Genomic DNA, 23,640 nt, shown 5'->3' on the forward strand with positions numbered 1-23,640 from the left:
GCATATAAAAAATTGAAATATATGCAGCAATATATGATACAATTTTTTTAAATATGTAGGCTAGGCTATTATAGTTTGGATTACTTTTCATAATATCCCACATGTCCTAATACATGCAATTTCAACTATTTCTGAATTGATTATTTTAAAAAGTACACCGCTTTCTCACATAAAGCAGTGTAGCAGTCTGTGCATGATAGAATAATTGATTCTGGAGCCGTCGATATCAACGGATTTAGCACCGTATTGTTCGGGGAACATGCCTAGAAATGGTATACCTTTTTAGTTAAGTTATTGTGACGAGTGGGGCGGGGCCAAGAGCTGTGGGAACGGGTGGAGGGCTCAGTCGTCCGTGAGGAGTTGTCGTGCTGTTTTGTTTTTTATTTTGTTATTAAAGTTTTCATTTTAATCTCCGCCGGTTCCTGCCTCCGTCTTCCCGTGACTACGAAGGTTTTTATACATTGTTAACTTACAGTTATACCTTAAGAGTCTTTGTAGTGTGCTTAGAGACAATGTTATCGAGAAACGCAGCCCAAGACTCTGCTGCTTTAGTATAATTTCAGGGCTGTGTTTCTCAATAATGTTGTCTTTTAGAGTCTTTACAAAGACTCCTAACGTATAACTTAAAGGTCCCATTTTTCACGCTTTTTTGAAGCTTTGATTGTGTTTACGGTGTGCAAAATAACATGTGTTCATGTTTCACGTGTAAAAAAAAAACAGTATTTTTCACACAATTCACCTATCTGTATACTGCTGTTTTCACTGTCATAAAAACGGTCTGATGACTTCCTTGTTCTATGAAGTCCTTCCTTCAGAAATATGTAACGAGTTCTGATTGGGCCAGCGATTCCTGTGTTGTGATTCAACACAAGCTTAGAGCAGGCTGCCCTCCTCGAAACGTGATTGGAACAGTTTTGAGAACCAAATGGGCAGTAGCATGTGCTGGAGATGTACTTCTAATCACAAGAGTGTATTTACTGACAAGATGCGCATTTTTTTTTTTTTTATTTTGCACAGCCCTAATATCTAATTAATACAGCTAAACAGCGTTGCCCTTTGTGTAATAAGTTACAGAAACTGTTAAACGCACCAACTTAAATAATAAAATACACTTACCGGTTGTGGTCCATAAACAACGCCTTCTCCAGACAAAGAGGGAACTGCTCCATCTTTCAAGAAAAATCTTTGTGCGAATCCGGCATTAAACTGATTGAGATTGAGGAAGTTGTCCTCAGCAAAATGTGCGGCACATATTTTACATGTGGATTACAATTTTCGGGAACCAAGTTAAACATAAATGGTAACCATTAATCTCCAAGTACCGCGTCTCTGGGAAGGTCAAACAAAGATGATTGGACTCCGAGATGAAAATAACAGGGTTTCAATGACATAGCAAACACAAATGCAGCTCTTCCTTCTTCTTCGTCGGAGCACAACAAGACCACACCCCCCTTTTTGTGAATTTCTTTTGGGTGGAGGTTAGTCTTTTAGTGACGTCATCACTGCAGGAACTAGAGCAGTGGTTCCCAAAGTAGGGGTCGCGACCCCACGGTGGGTCGCGGGACCCCGGCGCAGGGGTCGCGAGATGATTTCGATATAGGCTTTATATATTTTTGTTTCAATTAATTTAACTCTTTCGCATGGCACGTACGATCACACCGGTGTGATCAGTCTAGGCTAGTCCCTGGAGTGTACGACCACACCGGTCAGTGCATGACCGTGAAATTCAAATGTGCTCTCGCGAGTTGGCTGGCGCTGAGCCAGAGACAAGTGCGCTCAGAGCTGTCATCACAACTTTTCAGTGTTTTCAACCACATAATGTTTATTTTAGGTTTCAGACATATAAGTACTAGAAAAAACAATACATTTAGAGTTTGTAAAATACACACTGATGTCAAAGGAAGAGGCAATAATAATCTTTTTCATTATAATTAGACACATTTTATTCATATCAGATACACATTGTGTAAGTAACTTTAAAGTTTACTCCATTATTCTCCCAGTTCACCAGCCACTTACTTTTATGTATTTCGGGAGAAGTGGATGAATTCACGTGTTGTAAATCCAACAGATCTGATTCTCTGAACTGCGTCTGCGGCACAAACTAAGATGGCGGCGCCCATCGCGCATACAGCTCAACTAACGCGATCGTTATAAAGGTGTTTAAACAACAAAACACTTCCACATATTTGACAATCGGAATATCAGCTATTTCATGCCATATCTAACAAATTTGTTAATATTTTGAATAAAAAAGGAAAAATGACAAAAGCAGATCATACATTCAGCTCTGTTGTTGCTGCGGTATGTCACGTGACAAGCAATGACGCGTCACCATGGAAAGCATAAAGTGACACATCTAGCGGATTAGCGAGTGTGTGTGTGTGTGTGTGTGTGCGCGCGCGCGTGTGTGTGTGTGTGCGCGCGCGCGCACGGGTGTGAGCAGCTCAGACTTCGACTGGTTCCTGATGGCAGAATATTGAACGAGTTCAACCCAACATAGCTGCACAGTTATTTTCCGAGAGAGAACAGGTGGATATCGAGCAGCTCATGCAGAATTGTAACACTGATTTTGCACGCAGAACAATAAAATATAACTTTGTGTGCTTTGAGACTGGGCATAAAATCGATTTGCTGTACATTTCACGCGACGAGAGAGAGAGAGAGAGAGGTGTGGGGGGGGGGGGTCGCGGGGCAGCAGCGCATTTATCATGGGGTCGCGGGCTAAAAAGTTTGGGAACCCCTGAATTCGAGGGGCGAATTCTGTTAAATAAAACATCTCGCTTCGCATTTAACTTTGAGCTTTAGAATTTTACAGATATGATTAATACTCTAACAACAACATTACACACCAACTAAAGTTTAAAACATGGGATCACGAAGAAGGGGACCTTTAACTAAAGGTATACCATTTCCTGGCGTGTTCCCTGAACCATACCTTAGGAAGCTGTTAAAATATACCTTACTTACGTGCGCATTGGCGGATCTAGACAAATTTTACTAGGGGGGCCAAGGAGGGGCCAGTGTTTAACCAGACCTCTTCCCATCATGGCAATATGACGCGCTGGTTGTGTTTGACCTGTTACGCTCCACGCGTATTCTGTTTTCATTGTGTAAACGTTCAGTGTGTTCAGTAATTCAACTCAAATTGTCAAACTCGTGTATTAAATAAATCCAATGCACACAGACTAAAGTAGTTTAAGTCTTTGGTTCTTCTAATTGTGTTGGGGCTCCTTTTGCTTTTGGTTTTGATTTAACCCCAAAATTCGCAAGATTTAGTTATTTTTTCTATTTTCAATTTTTTTGAAAAACCTACTTTTTCAAACTTGTCCTAGACGGTTAGTCCGATTGTCGCGAAAAAAGGCTCAGATCATCTTCAGAACATGCTGGCAAAAAGTTATGGAATTCAAGTTGATTTGTCCAACTGTTCTCGAATGACACGTGAACAAATTTGATGAAAAGCACGCAAAAAATGCATGTGAGGTTATATCTCGGCAACGGTTTGGCGTATTGAGACCAAACTTGGTGTCTGTTATAATAACCATGACCTGAGACCATCAGCAATGTTTAGATGCAGCGACACCTAGTGGTCAGGAGATATGAAAAATCCATATTTTGGCTTATAACATCTGAATGGTTTGGCCAAAAAAATAAAATAAAATTTGATTGTGAGTCTTGTTGAGATTTCCCATGTCAGCCATTTTAGGCGTCGGCCATTTTTAATTGTTTTAAAATGCTGTATTTTTTGAACGCATTATCGTATCGTTATGAAAATAATTACAAAAATATTCGGCTCCATGCCCTGAAGGTACTCAAAAAGTTTGACTATTGAAATGAAAATGGTCTCTCTATATTCTTTGCGTCATGCCAAGAACATCGATTCCAATTATGCCAAAATTGGCCATACTTCCTGTCCACCATTTTGATTAATGTTGAAAATCTACTTTTTCGAACTTCTCCTAGACAAATTTTCACCAAATTAGACACGGATTATCTTCAGACCCCACTGGCCAAAGGTTATGGATTTCGTGTCAATATACGAAACGGTTCTCATTTAGAGCATCAACAAATTTGCTGGAAGGATGCCAAAATGCATTTGAGGCTGTATCTCAACAAAGCTTTGACATATTTGCACCAAACTTTTTATGTGTCATTTTCACCTCACACTGACCATGCCACATTATTGGCAAAGTGTAATTAACTATTCATTAGCCTTCAATTATTACATTTCCAAAAATGCTAATAACTTTTGATTGCATTAGGCTATTGTAATGAAACTGATCTCAAAATATTCCTTGGGTTGTGCTGACAATAGACATAATTGTTTAGTAGGACATCTGAACTCCCTGTCCGCCATTTTGATTAATGATGAAAATCTACTTTTTCAAACTCCTCCTAGACGGTTAGTCCGATTTTCACTAAATTTGACAAGGATCATCTTCAGACCCTATTTGCAAAAAGTTATTCATTTCGTGTCGGTATATGAAACGGTTATCATTTAGCGCATCAACGAATTTGCTGCACTGATGCCAAAATGCATTTGAGGCTGTATCTCTGCAAAGCTTTGGCATATTTGCACCAATCGTTGTATCTGTGATTGGCACCTCAAACTGACCATGCAACATACATTTGGTAACAGCACCACCTATTTGTCAAGAGTAATAAACCATGAAGAATTACACTTCTAAAAATGCTAATAACTTTTTAATGCATTAACTTATTGCAATGAACCTGGACTCAACATGATAGGGTCAGGGACTGAGGAGTCATCTTTTTTTTTTAAAAACAGTTCAGTGAAATGAAAACCAGTTTGCTGATTTGAATCTGACTATTAATGTTTAGTCCCTTATTTTCCTCCCTTGTCATCAGTACAGCTGTCATGTGGTGTGTGTGTGGGTCACGCACTCTTTCTCATCTGAGGTGGCGGTGTGCACTGCATCTCCTCAAAAGGCCAACCCTGCCTGCTTTGCCTTTTCTGATGTCTTTAAGTTTGTATTTGTTTGTTTTTTAAATCCATTTCCTCATTCCCTGATTGTTATTACCTTTGTCTTGTTTGTCTATTTAACTCTTGTCTGTTCTTTCAGTATTGTTTGTTTTGTTTTAGTAAGCTCTTCTGCATTTGGTTAAAGCTGTCCCTCATTTCTTCTAAATCATTCTGGTGTGACACACACCAGCAAGATCATTAAAGAGTCATGAAAGTAAAAGTAGCTACTTTAAGTAATAGTCCAGTCAGAATGAAAATTACTAACTATCAAGTTAATGAACTGCTGATTTATCTGTTTATTTGGTGATAACAGAAAAATGAGGACTGACATTTTAAATGTCACTGTCTTGGACTGCAAAACAAATGTTAATACATAACTTACATGTCATCATGCAGATTTAACAGTGGTCCTTGTGAAGACTGTAGCTTCATCTTCAGAATTTAACAGAGGATTAAAGAACTTATGAATACATATGGTTTAATAGTTTAATAATATTTGTGATCATGTGCAAGTACAACACCAAAGGACTGAAGGAAAAACAATGATATGTATGTGCACTTAATATGTTGCCCTCAGTATATCAGTTTTCATTTTAAAATGTTGCATTTACAATACAAATTTAAAGTTAACATTTGATTAAATTACATTAAAAATGTTTGTTGCTTGCTTGTGTACACAAACACACCCAAATGATTGATGCAAAATCATAAAATCAGTATCACTGCTATCTAAACATTCAAAAAGTCAAAAAATAAAATACAAATAAAAACACACACAAAAGATTTCAGAGCCAAAACACATTTTGAACAAGGTGTAAATGCATATAGTATATGCATTTATCATAAATATAATTATTGATAAATTGTGTCACTTCATACTTCATTATCCTTTTCACCACCCTGTGTATAGATGAATCAGCCTCCTTTCGTGAAGTTCTAAGAGGGTTTGAAGCTCAATCCCACCACTGTGTCTACCAGTGCGTTTTAAAGACTTTGGTGTTTTTTCGAAATAGTGGTGCCAGGTGCCTTTATCGTTCGCACCAAAGCCAAACACATTTACCTAAGTGAAGTAAAACAAACGAACAAAAAAACACATCAGCAAGAGTAACTGACATTATAGCACAGCACACAAACCTCAAAAAGTAACTGCTCAAAGCTTTACCTCATCACAAATGTGCAAGGCGTATATTAGCACAAGAAAACCTGTAGATGGATAAGATCTTTGAGACTTAATGTGTAGCCAAGTATTGTGCACATAATGCATGAAAGCAGGGTGCATAACCATCACCTGAAAAAATGAAGGAAAAAAAAATTATAAGCCACTTTAGAAACTACAAAGGTGTCTAAAAGAAAAAGTGTTTACAGCATCAATGTATTGGTAATGCTAAAAGATTTTTATCTATTGAATGTATTGTCTTTGTGTCTTAACATTGGTCTCCATAGCTGTTAGGTCTCCTTGGTAAAGTCTGTAGAGACAATTATCTTTTATGGAATAGTTTATTGTAAAAAAAATATATATTAATGATTTTACTGATCTTACTTTGTCCTTGTTGGCTTGTAGCTTGTCTATAACCTTAAACCGTGTTCTGTTAAGTAATACAATAAGAAAAAACAGGTCAAACCAATTCAATAAATCTGTGAGTTAGAGATTGAAATGCAGAATTCCACTGTTTAGATTGTTAAAGAAATATAAGAAATATAATGTCACCATACAGTATCTGAAAGACAGATAAGTTTCACACCAGGAAAGTCATATTTGTTCTTTCATAACTAGCAGTTCTGCAGGTTATCCTCTCAACTTAATTTGTTAAAAATGTACACATGGCTTAGTGACGTGTAAAAAGAAAAACGTTGTTGATTTAAATAGATATAATTCTGGAAGCATTGTAAAAATGTCTCTTGAAATCTGGAAAAATAACTGTTTAACTGTGATGAAAATGGTGGTAAAAATAAGCTTAATTTTCTTTATTCAAAAATATTTATAAACATATAATTAAAAAATAATAATATTTTAATTTTGTGGTGAAATGTGACCTTGTTTTTGTGATGTTTTCTCACCGTTTGATAGATCCATCAGTTAGAGCACTGGTAATCCACTGGATATCTATTGTTTTAAAGGGCAACAGCACCAGGTGTGTGTTGTTGTCCAGATGGGTTGCACTTTCTGGGTACATTACACGATGGGTCGTCCTGGATCCCACATCTTTCTCATAACCCTGAACTGTCGCCTTATTCATCCTGTAGAAATCAAAATTTGGAAAAATAGCCTATAGTCTCAATGATAATTAGCCTCTTGATTGTAAAGTGTCATGAAAATATAAGTTTACCTAAACACAAAATCGTGCTGGTCTATAACAGGACCATAGTGTGATCCTAAAAGGTTCCCAGAGTTCCCCACCACAGCACAGGTTCGACAGCGGGACGGGCCAGCATCTCTGTACCATTCCTCTTCAGGAATGACAGAAAACAGCTCCTTAATTACTTGGGAGTAATTAGCTTTGCTCTTTGTAGATTGTAGAGACTGTGAATATATTAAAATTGAATCAGTGACTCAGGAAAGTACACTTCTACTATAAGCATGAAACCAGAATCAAATAAAAATCATTATGAATTTTAAGTAAACTAACACTATTGACATTAAAGAAGCTAATTAGTTAAAATATGCATATGTACTACCATTTAAAAGTTTGAGGTTAGTAAGATTGGACCCACTTTATATTAAGTGGCCTTAACTACTATGTAGTTAAATTGTAATTATTAATCTGGTACAATGCACTTATTGTGTCAATACATGTTTTTACATTGTACGTATATTTGAAAAATATCTGCACATAATTACATCTGTAATCAATTTCTGTAATTACATGTATAATTACACGTTGACCCATCCCTTACACCTTAACACACCCTTAAACTTACCCATACCACCAAATCTGTCCCTAACCTTAACTGTTTCCCACCTCAATAGCAGCAAAAAAAAAAAAACAAACAAAAAAAACCCACTTGCAATACTATATGAACACAATAAGTACATTGAATTTATTTTTTGATGCAAGTACATAGTAGTTAAGGCCACTTAATATAAAGTGGGACTGTAAGATTTTTGTTTTCGTCCAGAAAGAAATTAACTCTAGTGTACACATACACATTCTGTATACGGATATATACATTTCATACTTAAAAATAAATAAACATATTATTCGTCCTTGTTCTCCTTTTAAAGTTAAGAATTCAAAGAACTGACTTCTATATGGTGTGAATATGAATGGAATTGGCCACACCTAAAATAGTTAGATTAAAATAGACTGCAATTAAATTCAAGAAGAATTCACTTGTCACAACATAATGGAAAAATTGTAAATTGTAAATACAATGGAACAGAACTTGGTTTTGAAGAAGTCAGTGCTTTCACAATGATTCAGCACACTAGAATGATTTCTGATAAATCGTTTGATACTGAGATAATTGCTCCATTTTAAAAAAGGATGTCTTAGACATAAATTGGAAGTATTCTCAGTTAAATTCTGAATTGTGAACAGTCCAGCTTAATGTAAATTAAAGTGGGCTGAAGTAATAAATGAGAAACACATGAAGACAATACCTGCCACCAGTTAAAGATGTGGTCAGGGAGGACACTGTTGTTGAGAGAGAGAACTGGTGGGACATCTTTTCTGAAATGTTCAGCAAACCACTTGTCGTCACTTGCAGCCAAACAGCGCTCCATACAAGCACAGGGTTCTTCATGAAAGAGCCGCTCCACCACACTATTGTTCACCAAAACTTTAAAATGTCCAAGAGGAACTTTATATATGGTCAAAGTAAAGATAGTGGCACATAACAAAACCAAGATGACCTTTAGATATTTACACCACTGCATTTTGAAAGCTGAGGGGCTTCTACAGTTCAACTCTCTGGCGTTTAGAGTGAGGTCAAGATGATTCCAGGTGATTTCTTCAGCACCTTTCTGCACTTTATCTTGAGATCATCTGCAAGACCTTGAGCAATAAATAACAATAAAAACATTTATTTTTAGCAATGAAGGGTTAGAGGAAGAGTAGTAGACTTTTCAAACATGTTCTACATCAACAGCACTATGTGCATGTGTTGTTTATGTGCAGGAAAATCTCAGGCATAAATGGGTCATTCTACAGAAGCGTCCACTTTTGGGATGGAAAAATGTCTTAAAATGTATTTATTTTTCTAACATTTAAACTTAGACCACATTATTAGATTACCTTTTGCCTTTATGTATACATACAAATGACAGCTTAATTATTTTTCTATTTAGGTTTTTTGTGCAATTATTTCAAGACCACATGAGCCATTTTTTGTCACTGGTGTTACCTTCTTTATCAATATAAAAAATATTTTATAAAATAATTTTTCTTGATATTTTTTCAGCACATGAAAATAATGAAAATGCAAGAAATAAGGAGATTATGTTTTATTTCATGTGGAAAAAATAAACAGTACGGTAACACAGCACAGTAACACCAGTGACACAATGAATCACAAGTGACATACGTAAGACCTGATATACTGATCTTCACTGGTGTTACCCATAAGGAAGGTAACACCACTGACAATTTTCATGAAAAAAGAATTGTACTAAATGTATGCTGTAAGGTAAACCATATGTTGTCAATCATTGCATACTCACTAAATTAAGTAGTTTAATCCATTTTTATTATAGTATTTTTTTTTAACAATAAATAGGTCATACAAGTGACGTCAACTGAAATCTTCGTATGAAATCGTGAGTTAAATGAGAACATTTCTGATAATTGAAAAGAAACAGTGGACTTTTAACATGGGCTTTTTTCATAGATCTTTAGAAAATAAGGATTAAGTCAAGGGATGTCATCATTGTGATTTATTGAGAATTGTATTTTATTGTGCCATTTATATCATATATTTGACAGTTATGAATACATTTTTGTAATTTAAATGGTAGAAAACCTTTTGACTATTTTGACTGCAAAATAAAGACCTTTGCCTGTATACATGGCTGTGGGGACAAGCGGTTTTGTGGTTCTTGGAATTCTTTATAATTAATTAAAAACAAATATTACAAAAAGTGTATATTAAGTAACATCGCATTATACCATGATTGTGTCATTTGCCTTTTAGAATTAAAGCATAACCGCTTTTGATATTTGAAACATACTCATGAAATAAATAAATAAATGCTTTGTGAACCTAATGTTCTAATTTATAATTATACTTTACAGAAATTAAGGTAAACACATTTACAAAAAAAAGATAAGTTTCTATTTATGTATTTATTTTTCACTCGAGGATGAATGTTTCACTCCATATTGTAAGCAACTGACATAAAAGATGGACTAAATATCTCTAATTCTTACACCTGAGAAATAAAGAGTTAAGTGTGACAAAGCGAAAACATTTACTCACATTTAGTGTTCAGCTTTGAATCCAGCGATGTGTGCTTGTCTGTGGACATTGATCGTGAATGTCAGCAGGGTGTAGGGTGTGCGACTGGTTAGAGCAGATTTAACCTGTCATTCAAACAGCTTGCTGCTCATTAAAATGATTGATAACCACGGTGTGGACAAATCGAGAATTTTGATTCTCATCATCAGAGTTTTAAAATAATTGATAAATATATGCTCAAAGACTGTGATTCAATGTAGCCTACGCTTTTTTATGCGATTAAACATTTCTTCCCTTTTTGGACCGTTTATTCTTACAGTGCCACATATTATCCTCTTTTATTTTATCAGACATAAAACATCTTCTCAGTCTCACCAAAACCTTTTAGGTTATTCATTAAAAACAAACATGTTTAATGATTAAAGAATAACAATAATAATAAAAATACTGAACCTCTTAACGAAATAAATCTTATTTTAGAAATGAGTCAATAGCATGCTTATTGTCTATATTCATTATTCTAAAAGCCCATCCTTTGTGGAGTAAAGGTTGATGGCTGCTATTTGACAGGTACGCTACATCACCCCCACTCACAATGCTGACTGTGACGCTACTTTTAAAGAACTTACTATGCAGACATATAGGCACAAATAAATCAGATTGAAAGACCTAATTAAATTATGTCAGTACCGTTTATCTAATATCTCCTTGGGTTACAATTTTTATTTGATTTATACCAAGAACTAGAAGCACTGGTTGGGTTTATAGATCATTATTATTGTTGTTTTTCTATTAGTAACTGCACTTTGGTATCATCCCCGAAGGGATGAACAGGTAAAACCAACTGTGCGACAAACTTTAAATACTTTTCCATTGAGGTGCAGAAGCTTTTAGATATTTTGATGTATCAGATGTCCAGGGATGGGCAGTATTTCAGATACATGTATTTAAAATACGTTTTTGAAATACAAAATACTATTTTGTATTTTGTATTTTAAAGCCTTTGAAAATATCAAATGTAATTTGTATTTAAATACATTTAAGACGAGTATTTTTGTATTTTCAATACTTTGAGCCAGTCAACCTCTTTATCAGGGTGCTGTTTTCATGCATCAACTAATTCAGACCAGACACGCCCCTCCACCCCAACCCCAACATTTATCCACTTGAGCCGCAGCTATACAACCCAGCCTTGGATTGGCAACTTTTCTGGAATAAAGTGAGGATGTGCAACTTGTTGATTAAAGTAGCTTGGCAAATGTGTTTGAATCATTAACGTTACTGGATGTTAGGGATGGGTGATATCATATGATAATATCATAGATTCGTAGCGATGGTATAAATTGTGAATCGATGGAACTTTTTCTAAGTCTTTTATATAGGACTTTCCGCTTTCTCTTTAAATTTGTGCAGTTGAAGCCTTGTTAATATTTTTTGCAATTCGCATGGCTCTACGCCATTACTGCGTGAGCTCCTCAGTAAACCTACAAGGCTTTTATGCTTGACGTGCTCTCCGTTGTATAATTCTGTGAAACGACATAAGGCAACTCTGTGTAATTGTTCTCCAAACCACGAAAAAGCAGATTGGCTTTTAATGATGGTGATAAAACATAATAAAAGTTAGTTTTTGTAGTTTTTCATTTCTTACACTGCAGGGGAAGGAAAGAGATATATAAAATTAAAATGAAAGTTTCTAAGCAGTTGCACACATCTAAATGCTTTTTGGCATTCAGAATAGGCCCAGATAGATTTCAGCCTAATAGGGATGCCTGCACTGAATCTTCAATTTCACATGTATTTTGTGTATTTTCAAAAAGCAAAATACTGTATTTGTATTTAAATACATTTTTTCACACAGGTTTTTGTATATGTATTTAAATACATTTTTCCACACAGTATTTTGTATTTGTATTTTAAATACATTTCCATGTATTTATGCCCAACTCTGCAGATGTCAAGAAATAAAGTCTAGAAAAATTTATTACTTGCTTGTGATGGTTTACAGACCTCAATAAATATCGGCTTACAGGAGACAAATAGGATCCTATCCTATCTTTATTCATCATTTTGGTAAGTTTGATACTCTGGGTAATTTTTAAATTGATCATTTGTAATTAAATTCGTTCAGAGAAATCAAATTAATGTTTTGTCTCTGAAAATCGTAGAATCTGAAACATTTGTATGGGCTACATATTTAACAAGAGTTTTGACAAACTCAGCAAATTGGTCTGAGAATTATTGTTGAACGTGATTAACTCTTCTTTTTGGTAAAACTAATTTAATTTAATTTTAATTTAATTTAATTTAAAACACTGTTTTTAATTTTCAATCGAATTGAAACGATTGAATAAAGGAACCCTTTGACGCATTAATTATTAAATCATAACGAAAAAATATAGAATATTTATTTATTCACACCAAAACAATACATTTACTTAAGTTAAATTACAATGATAAATAATTTTTATTTTTTAAATAAAGGTGTAGTCGAATTTACATTGTATTTGTTTATTGTCTCAATTGAACTATGGATCGAAAATCGAGTTTAAAATCGTCTCGGTTACGTACGTAACCCTCGTTCCCTGATGGAGGGAACGGAGACGTTATGTCGACCGACAAATGGGGTCTCACTTGGGAGGCCAATCATCTCTGATTTTAAGAGAAAACGCCAATGAAATTGGCAAGTGGATTAACACACCTGAGCCACTCCCCGTGCCAGCGGGTATAAATAGGGCGACAGGTGCATCCACTCATTAGGTTTTACGCTGAGGAGCCGAGAACGTGTCCCGGCAACAGCGAATGGTTCAAGGTTGTGGCATGGGGACATAACGTCTCCGTTCCCTCCATCAGGGAACGAGGGTTACGTACGTAACCGAGACGTTCCCTATCTGTCGGTCACTACGAGTTATGTCGACCGACAAATGGGGTCCTATGGAAAACGCCATAACCTGAACCTCGTCACAACCCTGAGGCGCTGCAATTGTTGACAAGCCTTGGCGTGCCACAAAAGCTACGCTTAAGGTCGTAACCTTCCCAAAGCCCCAGCGCAAATTCACTGACCTTGGTACCGAAGGGGCCAAAGGGTGAGTACATCGCTGCTGGAGAAGGCCATGCTGCTGTTCCGCCCACATAAAGTAAATGGAAGGGATTTCAACCTTCAGTGAAGATTGCTTCAAATCTTCCCTATTTGTTCTTTCAGCTGGCAAGACAATGGGGAAGCGAGCCTTTAGGAAAGGTCGCTACGGAGACCACATCCTTCCCGTAGGGAGGTGACATGTGGATATACTGATATGGACTGACCCAGGGGGCAGTACTACATATGGAAGGGGTCTCTGAGGCAGGTCCTACCTTGGAGTAGGGATGGGACGGCTGCCAGAAGAGACCGACAGAGCGATCTGTCAAGGGAAGACACGGGTTTGCCAAGAGGGAAACCTTACCGTGGAAGAATACACATATGGGATTACCCGCAGGGAACCCAGCCATATGGACACCTAGCCCAGTACAGGGGCTGACCGGCTCCGGGCATGCTAACGCCAGTACTGGGCCTGGCGACAGACTGCTCCGCCAAGTCTGACACCGAGGGTGCTGGAGGATGCTCGACCAGGGTACGCCAACCGGGGAACTCTACTGGGAGAAGAAGGCGCTCACATCCCCGTGTTAGGGGGAATGGCGCAGCAAGCGAGACACCCAGCCAGCCCTTCCCGCCAATTACCTGTTACCCAACACACGGGAGGAAACTGGCTCTACACGGAGGTTGTAAAACCTCGCAAAGGTGTTAGGTGTCGCCCAGCCCGCAGCTCGACAAACGTCTGCCAGAGAGGCGCCGTGCGCCAACGCATAGGAGGAGGCCACACTCCGTGTGGAGTGGGCCCTCACCCCCAGGGGGCACGGCTCGCCTTGGGAATGGTAAGCCAAGGCGATGGCGTCCACTATCCAGTGGGCCAACCTCTGCTTAGAGACAGCCTTCCCCTTCTGCTGACCTCCAAAGCAGACCAGGAGCTGCTCAGAGCTTCTGAAGCTCTGGGTGCGGTCCACGTATATGCGGAGAGCTCTTACGGGACACAGCAACGACAAGGCTGGATCTGCCTCCTCCAGGGGCAGCGCTTGCAGGTTCACCACCTGGTCTCGGAAGGGAGTGGTGGGAACCTTGGGCACGTATCCAGGCCGGGGTCTCAGGACAACGTGAGAGTAGGCCGGCCCGAACACAAGGCACTCTTCACTTACCGAAAATGCTTGGAGGTCCCCGACCCTCTTGATGGAAGTGAGCGCGATCAGGAGCGCTGTCTTGAGAGACAGGAACTTCAGCTCAACCGAATCCAGCGGCTCAAAGGGACCCCTCTGAAGTCCCGCCAGGACAATAGAGAGGTCCCAGGAGGGAATCAGGGGTGTCCTAGGAGGATGTAACCTTCTGGCACCCCTCAGGAACCTAACGATCAGGTCATGCCTCCCCAGGGACCGGCCGTCCACTGCATCGTGATGTGCTGCAATGGCAGCCACATACACCTTCAGGGTGGAGGGTGACAGCCCACGCTCCAGCCTACCTTGCAGGAAAGAAAGCACGACTCTGACCGGGCATCTCCGGGGGTCTTCTCTCTTCTTAGTGAGAAGAACACCAATTCGTGAACAGACTCCACTTCAGAGCATAGGCCTGCCTCGTAGAAGGGGCTCTAGCCTGAGTGATAGTGTCTACCACTGCTGGGGGCAGATCACTTAGGTCTGCCGCGTCCCGTCTAGAAGCCACACGTGGAGGTTCCAGAGATCTGGACGCGGGTGCCAAATGGTGCCAAGCCCCTGAGAGAGAAGGTCTCTCCTCAGGGGGATGCGCCAGGGAGGGGCTGTCACGAGGAGCATGAGTTCCGAAAACCAGGTCCGGGTGGGCCAGTAAGGCGCAACCAACAGGACCTGTTCCTCGTCCTCCCTGACCTTGCACAGTGTCTGTGCGAGCAGGCTCACTGGGGGAAACGCATACTTGCGTAAAGCCCGAGGCCAGCTGTGTGCCAGTGCATCTGTGCCCAGGGGGGCCTGGGACAGGGAATAGTACAGCTGGCAGTGGGAGGACTCGTGGGAAGCAAACAGGTCTACCTGGGCTTCCCCGAATCGACTCCAAATCAGCTGGACCGTCTGGGGATGGAGTCGCCATTCCCCGGGGAAAGTGAGCTGTCGTGAGAGCGCGTCGGCTGCACGATTGAGCTCCCCCGGGATGTGGACAGCGCGCAGCGACTTGAGCCACGTCTGACTCCAGAGGAGGAGATGACGGGCGAGTTGAGACATGCGGCGTGATCGTAACCCGCCTTGTCGGTTGATGTACGAAACAGCCGCAGTGTTGTTCGTGCGGACCAACACGTGCTTGTCCAGCACTAGCGGACGAAACCGTCGCAAAGCTAGATGCACTGCCAGCAACTCCAGGCAGTTGATGTGCCAAAGCAGTCGAGGTCCTGTCCAGGACCCTGAGGCTGCCTGCCCGTTGCATGTCGCGCCCCAGCCCGAGTTGGAGGCATCTGTTGTGACAACAACGTGCCGGGACACTTGTTCCAAGGGCACACCGGCCCGTAGAAAGGCAAGGTCCGACCAAGGACTGAATAGGCGGCGACACATCAGTGTGATGGTGACACGATGTGTACCGCGGCGCCATGCCCATCTCGGGACTCGGGAGTGTAACCAGTGCTGAAGTGGTCTCATATGAAGCAATCCGAGCGGCGTGACTGCGGCTGCGGATGCCATATGCCCCAGGAGCCTCTGAAAGTGTTTCAGTGGTACCACTGTCCTGCCTCTGAAGGAACTCAGGCAGTTCAGCACTGAGTGGGCACGTTCGCTGGTGAGACGTGCCGTCATACTCACCGAGTCTAACTCCATACCGAGATAAGAGATTCTCTGCACAGGGGAGAGCTTGCTCTTCTCTCGGTTGACCTGAAGCCCCAACTGACTGAGGTGCCGAAGCACGAAGTCCCTGTGATCGCACAACTCTTCTCGGGACCGGGCCATAATGAGCCAGTCGTCGAGATAGTTGAGGATCCTGATGCCCACTTCCCAAAGTGGGGCAAGGGCGCCCTCCGCGACCTTCGTGAAGACACGGGGGGACAGGGAGAGCCCGAAGGGGAGGACCTTGTACTGCCATGCCTGACCCTCGAAAGCAAAGCGCAGGAACGGTCTGTGACGAGGGAGGATAGAGACATGAAAGTACGCGTCTTTCAGGTCGATCGATGCAAACCAGTCCTGGGGCTGGACGCATTTGATAATGCGTTTCTGCGTCAACATCCTGAACGGGAGCTTGTGTAGGGCCCGATTCAAGACTCGCAGATCCAGGATAGGTCGAAGGCCACCGCTCTTCTTGGGCACGATGAAGTAAGGGCTGTAAAACCCCGTCCTCATCTCGGCTGGAGGGACCGGCTCGATTGCATCCTTCGCCAGGAGGACAGCAATCTCCTCGCGCAAGACAGGGGCGTCCTGGACTGCCACCGAAGTCTCGAGCACGCCATTGAACTTGGGGGGTCGCCGGGCGAATTGAATCGCATAGCCGAGTCGAACCGTCCGGATGAGCCAGCGTGACGGGTTGGGCAGCGCAAACCACGCTCCCAGATACAGTACAAGTGGCACCAAAGGGACAGTCGACATACCCGCAGTGGTGCAGCGATGGGGAGTCGTGCCGGAAGGCCCAGAAGGCACAGCGTCCTGGGTCATCGCAACCACACTCCTCGTGTTCCCGGAGGAACTGGCCAGAGACGCGTGGAGAGGCGTTGCGTCTCCGAACCGCGACCTCTTGGCCGCTGGCGAAAGGGGGCGTCGTGGGTGAGAGTGAGGAAGCTGTGCGTCGCTCACCGTCCGGCCAGTGGCGGAACAGAACAAAACAGAAACTGAAGATTCTCCGCCCGGCCCTCCTCCGGGGGAAGGAGTGGCGCTGTCTTCGCCATCTCCTGAAGAGCAGTTCTCCGCATCTCCGAGTTGCCCGTGTCAGGGCCGCTTGGTCGACTTCCTGGAGGACTTCGCAGCCGGGAGTGACACGGGGGGCGCCGCTCTCCTGCGCGGGGCTCGACGCGCCGGCCTCGAAGAACTCTCAGCACGGGGCGGAGCTGGCGTAGAGGACGCAGGGGGGCGCCCACGGCGACGAGCAGGCTGAGGCGCTACCCGCGACGGAACGGTGGCAGCCGGAGAGACACGTCGGGGCAGGATGTGCTGGATGGCCTCAGTCTGCTTCTGTACCGCCGAGAACTGCTGGGCAAAGTCCTCGACAGTGTCGCCGAACAGGCCTGCCTGGGAGATGGGGGCGTCGAGAAAGCGCGCTTTGTCCATGTCCCTCATCTCAGCCAGGTTCAGCCAGAGATGCCGCTCCTGGACCACCAGCGTGGACATCGCCTTCCCGAGGGACCGCGCCGTGACCTTCGTTGCCCGTAAGGCGAAGTCGGTCGCCGTGCGCAGCTCCTGCATCAACCCCGGGTCGGTACCACCCTCGTGCATGGTTTTGAGTGCCTTGGCTTGGTGTACCTGCAGGATAGCCATGGCATGCAGGGCAGAGGCAGCTTGGCCCGCAGCACTGTAAGCCTTGGCAGCGAGTGCGGCCGTCAGCTTACAGGCCTTGGACGGGAGGCGCGGACGATTCCTCCAAGTGGCGGCGTTTTGTGGGCACAAGTGCACCGCAACCGCCCTCTCCACCTGGGGAACCTCTACGTACCCCCTGGCTGCCCCGCCATCGAGGGTGGTGAGGATGGAAGAGGGAGAAGAGCGGCTTCTGGCCGTGAAAGGGGCCGTCCACGACTTCGTCACCTCTTCATGCACCTCCGGGAAGAAAGGCACCGGAGCAGAACGAGGTTGTGAGCCGCGTCCCGCGCCGAGAAACCAATCATCCAGCCGTGAGGGCTCGGGACTGGGCGGTGTAGTCACCTCCAGTCCGATACTCACGGCTGCCCGGGCAAGCATGGCTGACAACTCCAAGTCCGATTCGGCAGTAGCGACAACACCCGAGGGGGGCAGCCCCGCCGAACCTTCATCCTCAGAGGTCGATAACCCATCCCCCGATGCAGCAATCGACATCTGGTCCTCGGGCGGCGCACCGAAAGACACGCTGGGACCGCTGTGAGACGGCCCAGCAGAATCAATCGGCAGCTGCACGGGACAGTCGCTGCGTGAGGAGTGAGAGGTCCGTGGGGCGTGGCCCGGCGGAGAAGCTCTCACTGTGATCCTCAGATCTCCCAGAGCGCCAGCCGGCGGCCCTCTGCTCGAGCCAGAGAGACCGGGACGGGTGGCGACAGAGGGGTCTGCTGCACTCCCCTTGAGGAGTGAGAGACGCGATCGCAGCGCTGCCATGTTCATACGCCCACAGTAGACGCATGAATCATCCACGAGCGCAGCCTCAGCGTGTTGGACGCCCAGACACTGCAGACAACGCTCGTGACCGTCAACCGAAGACAGGAAACGACCGCATCCAGAAGGACACGGACGAAACGGCATCTTGAAAAAGACGCGAATCGTCCGTGATTTGCTCTTTTAGAGAACTGTCTCTTTTAGCCGAAGCGCCCAGGGGAATCGCCGCTCGCAGGGACACCACTGTAACGCGCCGTCACACCGACCAGGAACAGCTCTACCAAAAACAAAGATGAATGGCTTTGTAGTGATCTTCTTCATCGACTACTCGGCTCCGAAGCAAAAATCTAATGAGTGGATGCACCTGTCGCCCTATTTATACCCGCTGGCACGGGGAGTGGCTCAGGTGTGTTAATCCACTTGCCAATTTCATTGGCGTTTTCTCTTAAAATCAGAGATGATTGGCCTCCCAAGTGAGACCCCATTTGTCGGTCGACATAACTCGTAGTGACCGACAGATAGGGAACTCAGAACTCAGAAATTGTGGCAAGTTAACCTGCTACATGATCTTGATATTTTTGCGTGTTTGTGGATTCAGAACACAGAACTGTGTCTTTTGAAGATAATGAATAACAAAGTATAACTGTCATTTTTCTATCTTTCTAATAAAACTATTTGTCCACCAGGAACACGACACACGCAAAAGTTGAACATCTTCAATAGATTGACGCCTCGCTACATCACCCTGATTTTCAGCTTCATGACTATCCTTCTTTTGTTCACCCAAAACCCGATCGATAATACTGTAGATTCCTTTAGTCCCTTTCACACTGCACGTCGGACCCGCAATATTTCCGGTAACATTGCCGGGTCTCATTCTGTGTGAAAGCAACCACGTCCCGGGATTGATTCCCGCATTGAACCCGGGTCGGGGACCTAGTAACATTGCGGGGTTCAACCCGGGATGAGCGCTGTGTGAACAAAAGCCAGATCTAATTTCGTGTCGAAGTGATGACGCGCGTTATCGCGCGACTCTTTTACCGGCTGTTTTGAAGGAAGATCAATGTTTGCGACGAAAACATATGTGCAAACAGTAATGAAGCAGAGATCAGTTAGTACGACCCCAGCATTACACCTCTGCTGAACAGAAAAAACAGTGTGTTACGTCGAGACCCCTACAGATGGTGGAGTGTAAGTCTTTAAATATTAAATGCTAAATATTTTATCTGCCATTGAGTTCCACATTATAAGTAACATTTATATGTAATTATAACAATATAACATTTTTTATATATTAAAGGATTTCCTGTCCATTTTTTTATTGTAATGCATAATTTTTCCTCTTTACATATATAATAAAAATACTGATTAAGATTTTTGTTTCAGTATTTCTACTGTAGAGTTCCCCATCTTAAATCATATTTATAGTTTAATATAAAGGTAGCAAATTTTTAAGGGACTTAATACTATCAAAGACTTCAGTATCCAATGTGTAGAACTAGTTTATTGTCTGTTTAAAATCAATTTGGATTAATTTGAGTAAAATGATGTTTTCTTTACCAAGAAAGTGGCAAGATGAAAACCACTATTTTCTGTTTCAAACTTTCACATACCATCTTTAGGTTATAATAACATAAACATTTCAAATCCAGATTTTGATTTTCAAATATTTATTAGAAAGACTGATTATTTTCCCTTAAATGGAATAAATCCACTGAATCAATAAAAATAAAAAAAAGGATCGTGGGCTTTTCTAGGACTAGCATTGTATTATCGGAAATTTGTCCCTGGGTTCAAAACTGTTGCTGCACCCCTTCATGAGTTAACAAAGAAATCACAGCGGTTCCAGTGGGGGCAAGAACAGAAGCAGGCCTTTGAAAGCCTGAAGGAGCCTTTGTGTCATGTGCCAGTCTTGGCCGCCCCAAACCCTAGATTGTCATAAATCTTGGACACAGATTCCAGCAACATAGATCTGGGAGAGAGGGTGAGAGGGTGAGAGGGTGAGAGGGTGATTTCCTACTATAGTTGGGCCATCAACAGGGCAGAAAATAATTACTATGTGACCAGAAGTGAACTTTAACCACGGAAGAGGCAATCAGCCATTTCAGGCATCTCATTACTGGCCTTTGCTCAGTGATCCGAACACATCATGTTTCTCTACGTTGGCTGTTGTCTTCCCAGGAGCCAGAGGGACAGGTGGTATGGTGGACAGAACGCCTGCAGGAGTTTCAATATATCGCAAGGGGGAGAAGGGAGAGTCACCAGAATGTGGACAGGTTGCCAAGGTACACCTGTATGGCATCCTGCCCACAATCTGAGTGACTGGCTGGATATGTGATGCAGACACCGGTTGACAAGATCCCAGAGATGGGGATGGAGGTGTCTTGTTGTGTAGTACTGCTTGATTCAAATGTAACATTGGCCACTGAACAGCATGAAACTGAGTCGAATCTGGAAGGAGGCCTACATGGGAAGAGGTAATGGCTTTTGGATCAGTGGTGAGGGGGCTGTGGTCCATGCGGGATGGCCTGGCATTCAATTTGGGAGTGTTATAGAGAGAATTTGTGGAACCTGTAATGGATGTAACCAAGTGGCAGAAAGCCCTTTCACACATACAGACTTTTCCGGAAAATTACCGGTAAATTGCCATAAAGAGATCATGTGTGAACAGGAAGTTGTAACATTACCAGTAAATTGCCGGAATTCTGCTGTGTGTGAACTATAGACTGTAAAAAAATATGGACGTAGTGTCCTTGACGTCACCCATAGACTCCTCAATAGCGGTTTTAAAGCCTAAAGTGTGCAGAGCGGGCCGTCGCCATCTTGGCAGCACGTCACCGCACGACTCTCCCGGATAATCGAAAATGGGCAAAAAGGGAGTTTATTGCTGAAACCACGCCCACCTAGCGCGACGGCATTGTCAACAGCGACAATCCACCTGTCACTCAAGTGGCCACGCCCTTAATTATGCAAAATGTTAAGGCTTAATATAATTTAAACGGATGAGTTGTAAAAAAATTCAAAGGGAAAGGGAAAGGGAAAAATTAGCAAGATAGACCAAAATCATTTTTTGAACCAGGCTGTAAAAAAAAAATTTCGCTGTAAAGTTGTGCATTTTAACATGTGGAGTCTATGGGGCTGACTCTCTTCTGCAGCCAGCCTCAAGCAGCCAGTCGACGAATTGCAGTTTAAGTCACTTCCTTATTGGCTTCACGAGAGAGAGCGTGAGGTTGCCACTTGGTGTGAACGCAGAAGGAAAACATCTCGGTTACGTATGTAACCATGGTTCCCTGAATAGCGAACGAGTTGCTGTGGTGACATCACCTGCTATGGGAACACCCCTCGGTGTGACGAATGTCTGAACCAATCCTATTGGCCAAATAGCGCTTGGCACCACCCTACGCATGCGTACGCATCGTATACCTGGGTGCCGCGCGCCATTTCGCTCAGATTTCATGACTGAAGAAGAAGAATGCTACCAAGGTATGGCACGGCCAGGACCGCAGCATCTCGTTCCCTATTTAGGGAACCATGGTTACATATGTAAACTGAGATGTTCTCTTTCATAGGTCACCTCGATGCTGCGGTGACTTCACCTGCTATGGGAATGCTATACCATAACGCCTGACGTACCTGATAGCTGGGATCCAAGGAAGCATCTGTTCAAGCTGAGAGATCCCGGGAGCCAGGAGCCATCCTCACATCCAGACTGTAAAACTTGATAAAAGTGCTCGGTGAGGACCAACCTGCCGCAGCACAGATATCATCCATAGAAGCTCCACAGAGAAAAGCTCAAGAAGAAGCCACTGCTCTCGTGGAATGAGCTTTAACTCCTAAGGGCAAAGCGAGTCCGCGAGCCTCATAGGCTAAAGATATTGCCTCCACCAGCCAATGGGACATGCACGGTTTTGTAACAGCATGGCCTTTATTCTTATGTCCAAAACAGACACACATGCTCAGACTCACGCCATGGGGCTGTACGATCCACATAAGTCTTTAAAGCTCTCACAGGGCAAAGACTTAGATATCCAGACCCGGCCTCAGCAGGTGATAAAGCCTCCAGGACCACTTGCTGAAAGCGAAAGGGATTAGATGCGACCTTAGGGACATAATTAGGCCTCGGGCACAACAACACCTTCACAGAGCCCGGTGCAAATTCCATGCACGAGGGTGAGACAGAGAGAGCTTGTAAATCTCAACTCTCTTGAGGGAGGATAAAGCCATAAGAAGAAGTGTCAACATAGTCAGGATTTTATCCGGTACAGTTTCCAAGGGCTCAAACGGATGCCCTGATAAACCCTGCAACACAATGGATAAATCCCATGAAGGAACTCGCACGGGGCGGAAAGGCCTCAGCCGTCGCGCACCCTGCATGAAACGAGAAACCAGTGGATGACGGCCCACTGAGGCACCGTCTATATATTCGTGGTAAGCTGAAATGGCTGCCACGTAAACCTTTAGAGTGGATGGTATCACTCCATCCGAAAAAGGTCCTGAAGGAACTGTAAGGGAAACAGGTCAATTTAGCTCAAAGGGAATCATTTAATAATTTAAAGGGAATTTCAACAGAATCACTGTTTCACGGCTGAACAATGAGACGCCCCCGAGAATTCACTGAACAAGCCGTTTAACATCAAATCTGCGCTGGATATTAATATCCAAACTATAGTGAAACACTATCAATTAGCACAGTAACAAGATCGGCAGTTTAAGACATTAACTTGTAAGCACAAAACACAAGATACTTCTCTTTTCAATATGAATAAGGCTTTATTAGATAAATCTAAGAGATATAAACTAATCTAACACATAAACGCACGCACTCACACATTCACACAAGTTGCAGGAAGATCAAAAGTTAGGAAAAGATGAGTTTAAGAGAATGGAAACATGGAATCCCAAGTTTACAGCAATATGTTAAATTGCATAGACATGAACAACCATCAATCACGTAATTAGCCCTCGCA

At 43.0% G+C, this 23,640-nt stretch overlaps 1 protein-coding gene across 4 annotated transcripts in view; it reads right to left on the reverse strand.

The window, feature by feature from the left end:
* Positions 1–5,275: 5,275 nt before the first annotated feature.
* The window catches only part of LOC127979412 (CMP-N-acetylneuraminate-beta-galactosamide-alpha-2,3-sialyltransferase 2-like), a 91,600-nt gene continuing 73,235 nt past the window's right edge, over positions 5,276–23,640 (reverse strand). Inside the window, exons 1-7 of one of the 4 annotated variants that reach the window (XM_052584851.1) lie at positions 10,400–10,603; positions 8,586–8,979; positions 7,312–7,505; positions 7,043–7,222; positions 6,525–6,570; positions 6,147–6,272; positions 5,283–6,044 (exon numbers count right to left, since the gene is read on the reverse strand). In XM_052584851.1, coding sequence (XP_052440811.1) covers positions 5,877–6,044; positions 6,147–6,272; positions 6,525–6,570; positions 7,043–7,222; positions 7,312–7,505; positions 8,586–8,861 — 990 coding nt within the window. In that variant the 5' untranslated portion in view covers positions 8,862–8,979; positions 10,400–10,603 and the 3' untranslated portion in view covers positions 5,283–5,876. Of the gene's footprint in view, positions 6,045–6,146; positions 6,273–6,524; positions 6,571–7,042; positions 7,223–7,311; positions 7,506–8,585; positions 8,980–10,399; positions 10,604–23,640 lie in introns of those variants that run through there. The other 3 variants (XM_052584853.1, XM_052584852.1, XM_052584855.1) reach the window with 3 other exon arrangements.

The sequence above is a fragment of the Carassius gibelio genome, chromosome B19, assembly GCF_023724105.1.
Source record: "Carassius gibelio isolate Cgi1373 ecotype wild population from Czech Republic chromosome B19, carGib1.2-hapl.c, whole genome shotgun sequence".
Taxonomy (NCBI): domain Eukaryota; kingdom Metazoa; phylum Chordata; class Actinopteri; order Cypriniformes; family Cyprinidae; genus Carassius; species Carassius gibelio.